Here is a 15,342-nt window from a genome sequence, read left to right as displayed (position 1 = left end):
TTTTGCAAATACCAAACAGGATTTTCTTTAATTAAGTAACCCATTCCTTCCTCTATTGATCACTGTAAACTTCATCATAAACCAGTTCTTTCATTTACTATAAACGAGATAACCCAGAAGTAGCAATAAAACTAACTCTGCACTGATGCCTTAAAATACAAATTATGTAGTCCTCAAACTTACCCTATGAATGCTTGAAATAAAATGGTAATAATAACTTCCACTATCTTGATAGACTTCCAGCAAAAACCAGATTCATGTGTCTATTTATGCATATTGTATCAGCAGTAAATAAAAAGTACAAGTTGTAAAATATCACAGTGTAATTCCATTTTTATAAATGAACAAAAACTACATAATATATACGCATTTGTATGTCTGGGAAGAGAAAACGATATAGAAGGATGGGTACTAAATAATTAACATTGGGTTAGTGGCAGCTAAGAGAAGATACATTTTTTTTTCTTTATCAGTTTTGACCCACTACAATGAACATGTATTACTTTATAACCTTTCAAAGTTTATAATAAAATTTTTAAAAGGGAGAGGATGTAGGTAAATGACAAAATTTTCTCACATTTCGTTGTGAGTGTATTAGAATTGAGATACTGTTTTTAGCAATCAAGTTATTTACCTAACTAGAAAAGTTAAGATTTTTTTCTTTATAATTATGATATACTTGTAGAAAGTCTTATGCTTCTATAAATTTTCACAAACTATTTTAACACCCTATGAATAAAGAGAAAATGAAGGAAGTGAAACAGAGAGGTTATATGCATTGCTGGAGGTCACACAGTAAAATCATATTCTCCTGCCTCCTTGTGCTATGCTATTCCTAAAATAAATAGGCTGTGTATGTTAAAGTTAAATACAGATGTTATGATTCTGTGGCAAATGGTAATGAGTATCGCCAAAGATACCACTGTAGCAAAGACATTCTCGATCTCAACTCCTAATGCTATGATGGGAAAAACAAAATAAGAACCTTGTTGCCTCTGCTGCTAGCTCTCTCTGCAGTTACAGATAACAGATCCTGAGAAAGTCATGAAATAACTACCACGTACCTGGTGGGATTTCCTGAAATGAAGCAGAACCTGTAGTGACCTAAACTATAGTACAACAAACAAACAAAACAAGAATACAATATTCAGTTATTCTGGTAGTTTCAGGAGAGCCTGAGTTATGGACTCCTGAGTAAAGGGAAGTCAGGGTAGGTGGTGATTTAATGCACTTGGAATATTTAGTTTTATTCTACAAAGCTTTAATAAGCACATGTGCATAAAACTCAGAAAATGAATTTTATCTAGATTAAATATAAATCTGAGACTATTAGTAATATCATGAAAACTGCAGGGCATCTTTGTCATCTATTTCCTTTTTTTTTTTTAAAGCTAACTGGCCAACATTTTCTCCTTGGACCACCATGTCTTAAAAATTCAACAACAGATCTTCCTTTGGAAGTGAGGAGATGGAGGGAGCACAGAAAAAGTGCCCAAGTTCATGCTGCTTGGATAAGTGGGTAATATTTACTAATCATTCCTTGAAGGAACAATTTTTAATAAACGTGTAACTGACCAAAACCTGTCAGAGAAATGGATCACTGACAATGGCACTGTTTTCAACTGGAATATGAGCCAGCTCCCAGATTTAAGACCTGTAAACTGCCTAAGAAATCATGACAGTAATAGGACATTAACATTTAATCCATATTAAAGGTATTTTAATTTACAAACATTCATAAGACATATTTCTTTGTTAAAAGGAAAGAGAGAAAGATTTATGAAATTGATCTTCCAAAAAGAAAAACTTCATGCTGTTTTATCTCATGATCATAGGCTGAGGAAAGTGTCGGTTTTAATATGCACATTTACCCTAACCCTCAAATATATATTGGCTTAGGTGAGAAAAATAAATTAAAATGCTGGAAGGAGAGGGATCTATTATGTTGAAGTCCTTATATGAGGCAATAAATATTTTTCATCAGTGTTTAATAAATATATAGACTATATGAATAATGTCAGTGCATTTTGAGATAACTATATTCTCAAACTCATCTGGACAAATGTCAAAAACATTTTTTCAGAACACAGTGGGAAAATATTAAAATAAAACATATTTTAAAATGTAACATATGAAAGACAAGTGACTTTAGAATAGGGTTTATAACTTCTGTTTGCATTTTCTGGTTCATGCTGTATGTTAACTGAATCCTCAAAAGTATTACAATATTAAATTAACTATATTTATTCTTGTATTAAAGAATTATTAGTCTGTGAACTAAAATACAGCAGTTTTATTTGCAAGTTCTATGCAAAATAGCCTAAAACAAAGAGGAAAGGGCTTTTATTAGAATGAGTAGTGTTACTGAAGAGCATGTACTAGCTAGCAATGGGACTGCCTAGATTTCTGGCAAGCAGCAACTATATTCTACAAACCACTGATGGACTAAACAAGCTATTAATGACAGTTGCTTTAACACTTAAAATGGTCAGACTGTGTTACCTGACCACAAGGACAAGTAGGTCACCATTCTCAAATGTTATACAATATAAGAAACATAAATGAGACCTCTGTGGGGAGAAAAACCCATAGGTATGGCTCCAGAGTTCTTTTGCTATTCAACTATTAATAGAAAGCAAATCCCACTTAAAGTTGTACACACTTGTAAGTAACCCTTTTTACTAAAAGATTTATCATCACTTATTTAATTTTCTACCTAAGACTGAACAAGGTATTAGTCCTAGTGTCCAGCTTTAGCCCTGATATATACAACTTAACATCTGGAATCAAATAAAGGAGAGAAATAATGAACAGTCCTTCTGTTACTCTTGCAGTTAGATGATGAATTTTTTGTCCTTATATAATCCTGTAGAGTGTCTGCCTGTCTGGGTTTATGAACACCCAACCAATCATTCATATGCTGCAAAATCATACTCAATGGGTACACGGGGGAGCATCTTGATTCTTCATCACATGCAGAAGACCTTGTGTTCTAAAAGATAGGACACGTCTTTTAAATCAATACCTTTCAATGTACCTTTCTTCCTTGTGGTTGCTGGACTGGCAGCATTAGCCTCACTTGGGAACTTACTAAATGAGGCATCTCAAGTCCCACCCTGGACCCAGAGAATCAGAACTTGAGTTTAAACAATATCCCCAGGTGACTCATAAGCATATTAAAGAGTAAAGCAGTGACCTAAATCACCCCACCTCACCCCCAATTATTTGGCTTTTCAGAAAAGTGTACAAGGGGAGCCTTAGAAACATCATGCTGATCAGGATAAATCACTTCATTCTCTGCCAAAGGAAGCAAGGCACAGCATCCTTCTTTCAAGTAACAAACTCATGTTTGTTGTTTGAAAGAAACAACTCACAAGCTATTTGGGCCTAAAAAAGAGATAATTTTTCATATAGCTTAACCTAATATATTCTGATCTCAATCCCTCTTCCCCAAGAGGAAAGGACAGCATTATTTTTATAGGTTCCTAATAAAACAAAGATAGCTATATTGTAATCAAATGGCAAGGCTGTAGCTCCTGTATGTTTTCATAATTATAAAGGTTAAAATGCACCAAATCCCACTTGACTGCATTAAAAACACTCTAAAAAGTAAACATTTTAGTCCCCATTCAGTAGTTCAATAAGGGTTACTACTCACTATATTATCTAAAATTTTAAAACATAAAACGGTAGAAAAATATGGAGTCAGGTACCTCTGATATAACAAAGGGGAACTTACGAGTTAATTTTCTACACCTTTAGAGCACCATTAAAAAAAAAAAAAGTCAGGAGCATATCACCACCTAATAACTACCCAGGCTCCATTCCTTCAACCCTTCTGTGTGACTGGGGTCCTAACCGAAAGTCTTTGATTTGTATATGATTCTTCATGAGATTAAAAAGTATTACTTAAGTTCATTATAAAATCTAAGCACAACATGATAAGCAGTAATATTCACTTATTTTCTCTAAGTCTTTATTTATTTTTATTTATTTTTTTTTAAAGATTTTATTTATTAATTTGACAGAGAGAAATCACAAGTAGACAGAGAGGCAGCCAGAGAGAGAGAGAGGGAAGCAGGCTCTCTGCCGAGCAGAGAGCCCAATGCGGGACTCGATCCCAGGACTCTGAGATCGTGACCTGAGCCGAAGGCAGCGGCTTAACCCACTGAGCCACCCAGGCACCCCTCTCTAAGTCTTTAAATAGATATGGCCACTGAGCTCTTTGAGATGTTTTGGGTTTAATTCTGCTGACAATTCCTCTAGGATTCAGCAGGAAAACTACTCAGGATTCAAGGTCTGCTCAACATTGATTTCCAACATTTTCCTTATGAATTTGTCTTTGAGATAAAAATGTTCATAGACCCGTCCCCATCCCTGATGGTAGTCATAAGCTTAATACATAACTGGAAGCACAAACAAAAATTATCCCCAGAAAAATGAAGTTCAATGCTAAAATGCCAAAAGAGTGAGTGAAGATCTAGACTTTGGTGTTACCACAAAACCAGCTAGAGAGAATGGGCTTAAAAGTGAGAAGGACCACTTTTAGGAAGTATTGCCCTGGGAGAAAAATCGAAAATATATGACAGCAACAAGAAAGAAGAAAGAAAGGAGAAACAAATGGTTAAACAGAAATAAGACATGCCAACTCCTTCATCCCTGTGACACCCACCACTGTCCATTAAAGAAACCATTTTACTTTACTGCAGAAGCAGGTACCCTTGAACTAGGAGCCCTGTCTACAAAATGTCTAGAACTTATAAAAGAAGGAAGGAAGGAAAGGATGGAAAGAAATAAAATTACCTCCCACATAAAGCTACTGTAAGAAGTAGTGAACAGAAAATGCAAATCAAAACATGTCAAGAAATGAAAATTCTCCCCTCAAAACCAAACCAAAGCACAAAAGTTTTTTGGACAAATAACAATTAAGAAAGCCTAGAATCAGATATTCAAAAAATAGGAACAGATATAGAAGAAAAAGTATTTCAGAAATGAAGAATAAATTAGAACATGTCCAAGGAAGAATAAATTTGAATGAAAATTTAATAAGAAATACTACGTGAAACAGGTAAACTGCTTCTCAGTTGTTTGAAAACAAAATAAAGTAATAAAAAGAGTCAAAGACAGAGAATGAAATAGAAGATGAGCAATGGAAGATTTTATATATAATTACATAGAAATACATATATAACTGGAGTCTCTGAAGAGAAAATAAAACAATGGAAAGGAATGAAGATTTAATACTATAATCCAAAAACAATTATTTCCAGAAATGAGAAAACTTAAGTCTACATATGAAAAAGCCAGAAAAATTAGCCAGAAACATCTGACTTTGAGAATTATTCTAGTAAAATAAGGACAATGAAAAAATGGCAATGCCTCAAGCAAAAAAAAGAAAACAACAACAACAAATTCTACATAAGGGTAAGAAAATAAGGCTAGTGCCACAAATACCAAGAGCAGAATAACATTTTCCAGAAAGCCAAGGGGAAAAATTGTAAGCCAAGGATTTTATGTCCAGTCAAGCTGTCATTCAAATAGCAAAACTAGAAAAACAGCTTAGAACGTGCATTATCTAAGGGAATCTTATACACAGCAGCCCAACCTGAGGAATATACTAGTGGGTGATTTGCACACAAACAGGAGATGAGTGGGGAAATATCAGCAAACAATCTATATTAATTAATTATATAATTAATTATATGTTAATTATATATTAATATAGTTAACTTAAATATATATTTACATTTATATAATATATATAATATAATAGATAATTCATATATATATATAGTTAATTTAAAAGGTGATTCTAAAAGAGGGTGACAGCATGGATAGAAGAATAGTATGCAAACATCATACATTCCAACAGAGTAGCAAGAACACAAAAAGAAGAAATGGGATGAAAAGGAGGAAAGCAAAGTACAACAGGAGCACCGGCTATCACAAGGGTTAACAGGTGGGAACTGAGGATGCCATATAAAAGGTTAAGTAAAAATGAAGGGGGAAAAAGCATTATGCATTATAAAAAATATAAATACAAAGGTAACCACTAGAACAAAAATGCAGGTCTCCCTAAAGTTAATAATAATAATAATAATAATAATAACAGCTCTTCAGAGACAATCCTCCCATCGGTTCTATACATCTTATATCAACTAAAAGCCTTTCTTCAGAGCTATATTTTCAAATACAGCAAACAGTCTTGGAAGATAAAGAATTGCCCCCTGCACCAGAAGGCAGTTTTGTTACCAAATTAGGATACTAAAGATAATATCTTTCTCTTAGGTAAAGTGTGGGTCAGTTTCCTGTCAGCTCCTTAAAGAAGAGAGTCTCTCAACTATGACACAAACCCTCTGGGTATGCAGCATCACCCCATGGAACTCAGAGATCACAGGAAACTATATAACTACGTAGTGCCCCCTTTGGTGCTGTTAGTAATACAGAGCTTTGTCTCTGGCCCAGAAATCTCATGTCATCTGCCAGCATCTATTAAAGTAAGGCAGGCATACAAATAGGCTAAAATCTCAGGCCCTTAATAAAGAAGACACAAAGAGAGAAAGAAACCCAGTAAATATAAGAATACAGTAATTAGGGAGTGATTTCCAGGATAGAAAAGAGCAAAGTACAAAAAAGTATTTATAATATGCTATATTTTGTATGATAGAGAAAATAGGAATAATACAGTTGTATAAATATATATATAATATATTATAGTTATAATTTAAGTGTATATATACACTTAATTATACAAGAATATACACAGGAAGCATAAATCAGAAGTAAAGAAAATCGGCTACCTACAAAGGATAGAGGAGAACCCAAGCTAGAAAGGAAGTGAATGACACCTTTCTGAGAGATGTACTGTGTACAGTATTTTAGCTTTGTATAGTATTTTAACTTTTAGAAGCATGTTAACATAAAGATGTCCAAACATATAATTAAATCAACAAGAATGGGAACAAGGACACCTAAAACTGAATACAAACAGAAACAAATGCATGCAACCATATTTCAAATGAATTAGCTAACTACGCTCAAGTGGGGAAAAGAACTCTTGAATAAACCTGAAATAAATTTTAATAAGCTCCTGAAATAAATCTTGAACATTTTATTAAGTTTTATTTTTCAGAAGGTATGGCTGTAGTAGTTAAAAAACTATTTTACATACATTATATAATTAAGCAAATGGGTAAATGTATTGGTGGTGTTAGGAGTCACAGTTCTGACTCTGAATGAAGGGAAATACAAATGTGAAATGGGGAACAAGGAAGACTTCTGTGGGTTTGGATTAAAATTGGAGGTGTTAGTATGACTCATAATCTCTTAAAAGCACCCAACTATCTAAGTTTCCGTCCTCAGTATCTACCTACCTACTTACCCACCCACCTATTTATCTACCTAATCTAGGACTGAAAAGTTCTAGAAGCAATGAAATCCCAGAGTCAGTGGGCATATCATATGTCCAGACCTTGATTCATAAATACCATTTTCCTCTAAAATGAAATGTCACAATTTGAAGAAGTAGCTGATTCCATGAGTAGGACAAGGAAGATTTCAAATGAGCCTGGAACATCTTGTGTGCCAGAAAATAAGGAGGTGCTTTTTTTTTTTTTTTAAAGATTTTATCTATTTATTTGACAGAGATCACAAGTAGACAGAGATGCAGGCAGAGAAAGGGAAAAGCAGGCTCCCCCCTGAGCAGAGAGCCCGATGCAGGGCTCGATGACAGGACCCTGAGATCATGACCTAAGCCAAAGGCAGAGGCTCTAACCCACTGAGCCACCCAGGCACCCCATATAAAAAAACAAAAGATGGGGGTATGTCGAAACAAGCTAAAAGCCATTTTGAAAGGATACTCCCTGGACAAATCTCCCAGGACAAAATTAATTTGAGCTTCAAAATAAGTAAGAAAAGTAATGGATCCATGAGTCCTTGCGCACAATAAGTAGATAAAACAAGAATTAAGGGTGGGCTCTTCCTTAAAATGGAATGCTGGCTACCAAATCTGGGAGGGAGTGGTAGAGTTGGAAAATCTCCATTTACAATCAGGCAAGAACCACCAATGAATAATGTAGTACCAACCTTCAAAGACCCTGTTTAGAACTTTCAACAGACATGGGCTTTAAGCATAGTACACAAGTTTGTGAAAAGAAAAATAAAATAGTACCAGGCAGTATAGTAAAAATTTAAGTTGGGCAGTTCCCAGGAAAAGGTAGCAAAATAGAAAAGTAATTATAGAACAAAGGCCGAATCACGAGTTTGAGTGAGACCTGCTTTTCCTTTCTAGGATTACAGATAACTACATACCAAGAAGAGGCCATAAACAGAATACAAAGGCAGTGCAACTATGCTATCTATGTGTCCTTGTGGCAAGTATAACATACATGCTGCCTATGTGATTTTTCTTAGCTTATTTATTTTTATTTTTCATTTTTGAAAGATTTTATTTTTAAGCTATTTCTATATCCGAAGTGGGGTTTAAACCTACAATCCCAAGATCAAGAGTCACATCCTCTAACAACTGAGTCAGCCAGAAGCCCTTTTCTTATTTAAATTTATACTTGCTTTTACTTTTTGTTAATTTTGCTTTTTGTTAATTCTCTATAATTCAAGTAAATTTGAAAAAGCAAAGACTGAGTATACATAAAAAAGGAATTAATTCCACACGTGTGGGATGTTCTTAATTTTACAACATATATTTTTATTTTTTTTTTAAAGATTTTTTTCTTTATTTATCTGACAGAGATCACAAGTAGGCAGAGAGGCAGGCAGAGAGAGAGGAGGAAGCAGGCTACCCGCAGAGCAGAAAGCCCAATGTGGGGCTCGATCCCAGGACCCTGGGATCATGACCTGAGCCGAAGGCAGAGGCTTAACCCACTGAGCCACCCAGGTGCCCCTACAACATATATTTTTAAAGATCAATCTATTAGATGCTATAATTCTAATTGTATTTAGCTACACAGCCAATGCAAAGAAGGGCTGCATGTGCTAGAAGGCAAGGGCTCTATGTATCTGCTCAGCTGGAAACTGGAGAGACAGAAACCTAAGGCATGCTCAGCTGCTAGACAGACAGGTTTCATTAATGTTCAAACAATAAATTCTTGAGCTCACTTCCCTCTAGGCAGTTGTGAAGACTATCACAAACTTTACTGGACAGTAGTGCACAAAGCAGTATGATATGTATACATGTATATATATATAGGATATTATGTTATATATTCATACATTCACATTACTGCTAATAGTTCACAGTTAGTGGGTCGATTTTACAATGTCAACTTATAGAGTATTTTGAACAACCTAGATAAAATACATTAAAATAATCCATTTCCCACTACCTGATATACTAATCCTAGCTCTCTCATCTCTAAAATGCATTATCTTTGAAATATATTTGATGTATATGACCCAGATAAAAATGGAATATAACTTAGGGTCAAGATTAGAAAAGAATAATTAACAATTACTCCTGACTGTAATAAGTAGCTATGCTTAATCAAAGGTTTTAACTGTTTTCAGTTGGAAGATTTTCTTCAAATAAAATCTTATTTTAAAATTTAAAAATTTATAAAATAACGAAAAGTGGAACTACTCCGATTAAAGTGGGCAGTGACAGTCTGGAGTGCCACCTGCTTTGGGGAGCCTTCCTGGCAGCCCAAGGCACTTAGAAAACCAGTGCTAAATAAGATTATAAGTAGAATATAAACATATTAAAGAGTCACTGAAAATGAGTTCATACTAGTAAATATTAAAAATATAAAATTTAAACTAAAATATTTAATTCATTACTATTTACTGAGAAATACAAAGCAAGTGAAAATGAAGTCTTTTCAATAAGTAAAAATTTCTATGATAAATATATTTTGGCACAATGGTAGCTATTCTTCCTTATTATAAGTCCCCAACTGATACTGGAATTTGATGTTTTAGATTAACATTTTTATTCTAATGTCCATATGTCCTAAATATATATGCCACTAAGAAGTGACAAACAGGGATTCAGGAAATAATTTCTAATAAGAATAACAATGCTATTTATTTACATCTAATCTAGATAAATATAAAGTTCAAATATTCTAACTACGCTGTCATATATTGCTTTTAATAATTAATTTGTACTTTTTAGGCTCATTTTTTAAAAAGTCTGGGTTTCCTCAGTTTCCTTTAGCTATTGCAAGGAAAACCAAAAATCCCTTCTAACTCTAAGTCAAAGTGAAGATGCCTCTGCTACTGTTTGCTTTTGTGGGAGCAAAAGAAAGCACATTAATAGTTAACAAAGCTACAATATGATATACGAATGAAGTCTTGCATTAAAAAAGTACTTAGATTGTATTTACAAAAGAATCTCTATCATTAATTATTCAACATTTGGATTTGACCAGAAACCAGAGCATGACTTTATAATGCTCTGTTTAAATGAACTACTTAATGTTGTAATGAACACTCAATGCAGGAAGCTAAATGAATTTTGGACCTGGTATAACAGAACACTTTTTCTAATTTTTTGATCAATGGATAGATTTTAATGTTAAGTAAGTCTGAATTTCATTTGTACTTTAAAAATGTTTACTTAAACCAAAAATTCTGCATCTCAATTATTTTATATTCTAAAACTGAATGTAGTTTAAACCCATGCATTATTCATAAAGCAAAGACATCAGGAAAAACAAAGCTGTGCCCTTCTTTCAAAGCCGTTAAATTGCTAAAACATACCATATTTATGCATGCAATATTTGATTGTGTTTTTCTTAAAACACAAGCTTGTTTTTGTCAGATCAAGATATGCCAAAAATTCTACACCAAACATTTTTGTTTATAATTAAAGCAATCATCAATCCAAGGATTGTCATCCATTTTATTTCATCTCTACATCAAAAAAAAAAAAAAAGGTAATTTTAAAAAAATTTTAAATTCCCTTGAAATGGTAAGATAAATGAAAATGTAAGTGCCTTCACATAATAACAGTAAGCTGACCCTTTGGGAAATGGTTGACTTTCTCAATACAAGGTATTCAAAGCTCATTCAAAAGTGTTCATTTAGAATGCAGATATCAAAGATGATGCAAATGTTCAAGAGAAAATTAGAACTTACCAGATGTTCTAATCCAGCTTTGATGTTTCCAGATTCCCTAAAATAGAAGAATAAAAGTTCTAAATAGTTGTTAAACAGTTGTCTGTTATAATTTACATTTACCTCAAATGCATTTTATAAATCCTTACGATTTTTTCTGCACTTAACATTCACAATAACACTTTTTTTTAGGACAAAGCAACTTCCACCAAAAGGAAACAGATAATTTATTTACATCTAATAATATTACCACTAAAATTGGGATTCCACTAATAGTGATTTCAGATTTTTCAAAGTCAGCTCATAGAACAAAAGGACATCAAGAGTACTGTTATTTTACTATCATACAGTATTTATTTCACATTAGCTTTTTCATTAGTTTGTTTTCTCCAATATTTATTATAAAAATGTTTATACACATTCTATTTACCATCGAGATTCTACTACTGACATTTTACTCTACTTGCTTTATCAAATATCCATCTACCAATGACTGCATTTTATATAAAAAATATACATATAAAGAACATGTTTGTGACTTAGATATTATCTAAGTAACCACATCTTAACAAATTTTTCCATAACATTAATTTTACTAACTTAATGCATACTACAAATCAGAACCTAAGATTGCTGTAATATTACAAAACAAAATATCACCAATGAAGACACAAACATCAAATATGATATACTTTATTTAATTCTTGCTTTTCACTGTAAAAAAGACTGCTGATGTAACTAAAAATACAAATAACTGTGTCGATAGCAAAGATAATTTAAATATATATTTGGAAAAATGTGGCAAATACCTGAATTTTTTCCAATTTTAGTTAATATTAATTTGGTAGTGACAAATGAACTTAGAACTTCCTCACTCAGACCAAGTAGTATTTTAATTCCATCATAAATACCAAGCCTTGTATTTTTAACATGAAAGTATACTTTTACCATGTTGCGGAGAATAATTATAATAATTATAAATATAATTATAAAACACCCAACAACAGAATTGCATTCATGATGTTTAATCTTTCCCTCACACCTCTTTCTTTCTCTAAAAGGGCCCCAAGTTTACTTCTCTTCTATTTCCGTCTTCAGTTCTGGCTGCCAAAAATATACTTCCCTCTGTTTCCTTTGTCTTGCTATTCAATCTTTCCAAATCTCCCCATCATTTTCCCCTTCAGATGTGCTCCCTGAAAACTACATCATGTCTTCCAACCTTTGCTCTCACTGCCCAGTCTGGCATACTGGGTATAAATTCCAGCATCTACTGATTAGCACTCATCTTCAGCCATTCCCTTCTCTACTTTCTGCTCCTGGCAATCTTAGCAATACTATATATTCAACACTTAAAAATTTAAGGATTTCTGAAACTCATTCTCTGGATGCAGTCCTAATGACAAATGACAGGAATAAGTTATAACAAGGAATTAGAAAAGGTGAATAGGTACATAAATATTTTTAACTTTATTATTACAAATTCAATGCATTTACTGGAGCTAGAAGTCAAATAAATCTTTACGTTGTCACAAGGACATTCTCATCTAGTCACCATGAAATTTAAAATTTAAACAAAAAAATAATGCATAGAGTGAAACGTCAGCCAGTGCAATGCATATCTGTGTGCACTACAATAAACTGAGTCTTCCTCCCATCACTGACTCCCTGTTCTCAAGCAAAGATATTAGCTCTTTGTTCGTCCTTTTAAAGATACTGTGTGTGTGTGTATATGTATGTGTCTTTCTCCTCCTCCATCTTTCTTTTCTTAAACCCAAACAGAAGCATACTACATTCACTGTTTTGTCCCTTCATTTGGCAATCTAACTCGGAGTTTGCACTATATAATACGAATATACTTCATCTCCCCCCAAGGCTACATTGTCACATAATGGTTCTTATTAGAAAATAACACTGCAGTATAAAAGAACAAAAATGCTCAGATTCAAAGTATAAGTCCATAATTTATAATCTGAGACCACTAGAATTAGACGCGCTTCATCAGAATATTTTGGATTTTAGAAAGGTACTAAGACAGTATGCTGTATGTCACGTAACTTTGGCAGCAAGGTTTGAGCACCATCTCATCATTATATACAACAATGATTCTGAAAGCAACATGAACATCCACACAAAATGGGATAAATAAAGACTATGAATAATTTCATTTCAGGGTTAGTTCTGCTATTGAGTTTGCCATCAACTTAGGGAAAATCCCCCCCTTTTTTCAGCTATTTATATTTTGGAATCAAGAATAATAATCTGTTCTTTTTAAAAAAAAAGCTGGTTAGACTATTGCTTTGTTATATTTCCAAGTGATTCTTTAATTAAATGATATTTGTGAAATAGGCATTTTGAATGGTACGCAGGAAAGAAAACTAGACATCATCCTTGACACAGGCCCTTTCTTCCACTACCAAATGTAAACAAATGTATTCAACCACAGGGTCTTGGTGACCCACCATCTGTAATAATCATTTAGAATTGGCCACTTCTATCTTCACAGCTACTACTTAACTTTAGGTCATCATCTTTTCTCTCCCAGGTTACTGCAAAACCTCTTAATGGGTCCCAATGGCTCCTGCCTTGCCCCATGTTAACTCATTCTCCATAATACAGCAAGGTCTTCTAAAACGTTAAGCCTGTTCATGTCATTTCCTTTTTAGAATACATAGTATCCTTCTATATTCCAGTTTACTCATTCCCTATTATCTTGCCAAAGCTACATTGCCAAAAATGTGACAGCAATGGCCATAAGAAATTAACCTGGCTTCCCTCACCACTGAACCACTCGCTCTCTCTACCTGGAATGCTCCTTTTTTCCTGGCCTCCTCTAGTCTTTCCTCATCTAGCTTACGAACAAAATCAAATCAAAACAACAACAACAAAACATCCTTCAGGAGACAATCCGTACAAGGAAGGAAACAGCCTCTGTTCCTCACAAATGAATGAATCAACTCTTCCCATGTGTTCTCATCACATAATTTATCATACTTTATTATAAATACCTAATTACTTTCCCAATGACACCACTAAAATGAAAACTCCTTGAGAACATGGATTGTATAAAATTTTTATATCCCCGCACCCAATACAGTGCCTGCATCAGAGTATGTATTCAACTAATAAGGGTCTGACATTTGAACATGAAGACAAGGTGGGATGGAGAATCAAGCAACCAGTTCAGGTCTCTGAGGGGCGCGCCCCAGCCCCACTCTCTCTCCAGACCACAAAAGAACAAGGCAACTCCAACAGCAAGTGGTTATTTGGGAGGGTAGTACTGGGGGTTGTGTGTACATGCGTGGTGTGTGGTTATTTTGTTTTGCTTTGTTTGTTTTTCTAAAGGAATATGAGGACACAGTGGGAAACATGGTTGATTCAGGCCAGCGTCCAACACTAGAGGCTTTGCACTCTAGTTTTTGAAATATCTCAGAGAAGCACAAGCCAGATCCTAGACTTTTACCTCTCTCCATAGATTAAAGTTACTAGCCAAGGCAGCTCAGTGTTGCAAAGAAATATAAGAGAAGTCCACAGCAAAACTGTGAGACCTCTGAGGTGAATAAGCACAGGAATAAAAAACAACAAATGGAGCAACCTTATTGGGGAGGGGGGGAATATAGACTGAGCAAGAATATCCTATAAGCGTAATAAATCTTTAAAGATAAAAGATTTTTAGAAATTTAGTACAAAAAAACCCAGTAATGAAGAGGAATCAATATGAGATAGGGGGTATTAAAAATACAGTAGTTTGAAATAAAGAACTCAGAGGGTGAATTGAAAGCACAATAGCTACAGACTGAGAATAAATTGGTGAGCTGGAACCACTGGGTGGAACTCTCCCAGATGGCATAGGAAAGGAATGAAAGACAGAACAAACAACAGATAAAGTTAAGAAGAGGAATAGATGTGTGAACATCTAATAATGGGAACCCTAGAAGGAAAGCAAAGACAAAACAGAAGAGAAAAAATATCTGATAAAATAATAACAAAAATTCCCAGATATAGAATTACTCAAATCTTAGAAAGGGTACACAGAGCAGTGAACAGGATAGTTAAGTGAAAATCCACAACAGCATAATATAAGGATTATTAAGACTATAACAGATCAAGAGCAAAGGCTAAAGGTTTCCAGAAAGAACAAGCATATCCCTCCATACAGGAAGAATAACACTGACATCAAACCTCTCAACACTAATGCTAGAGTATAAGATATATAGTATGAACTGCCAAGATAAAGTGTTAAAGGAAAAGGAAAATTTCCAGAAAAAATTC

The 15,342-nt window shown here is 33.9% G+C and overlaps 1 protein-coding gene across 1 annotated transcript in view; it reads right to left on the bottom strand.

Moving 5' to 3' along the window:
* Positions 1–15,342, bottom strand: part of RSRC1 (arginine and serine rich coiled-coil 1) — a 430,058-nt gene that overhangs the window by 208,585 nt on the left and 206,131 nt on the right. Inside the window, exon 5 of the mRNA XM_045088558.1 lies at positions 11,095–11,131. Within this exon, the coding sequence (XP_044944493.1) occupies positions 11,095–11,131 (37 nt within the window). The remainder of the gene's footprint in view (positions 1–11,094; positions 11,132–15,342) is intronic.

Source organism: Mustela putorius, unplaced genomic scaffold (genome assembly GCF_011764305.1).
Source record: "Mustela putorius furo isolate JIRA1106 unplaced genomic scaffold, ASM1176430v1.1 tig00003834_pilon_pilon_pilon, whole genome shotgun sequence".
NCBI classification, from domain to species: domain Eukaryota; kingdom Metazoa; phylum Chordata; class Mammalia; order Carnivora; family Mustelidae; genus Mustela; species Mustela putorius.
This window is presented reverse-complemented; position numbering and strand designations above follow the sequence as displayed.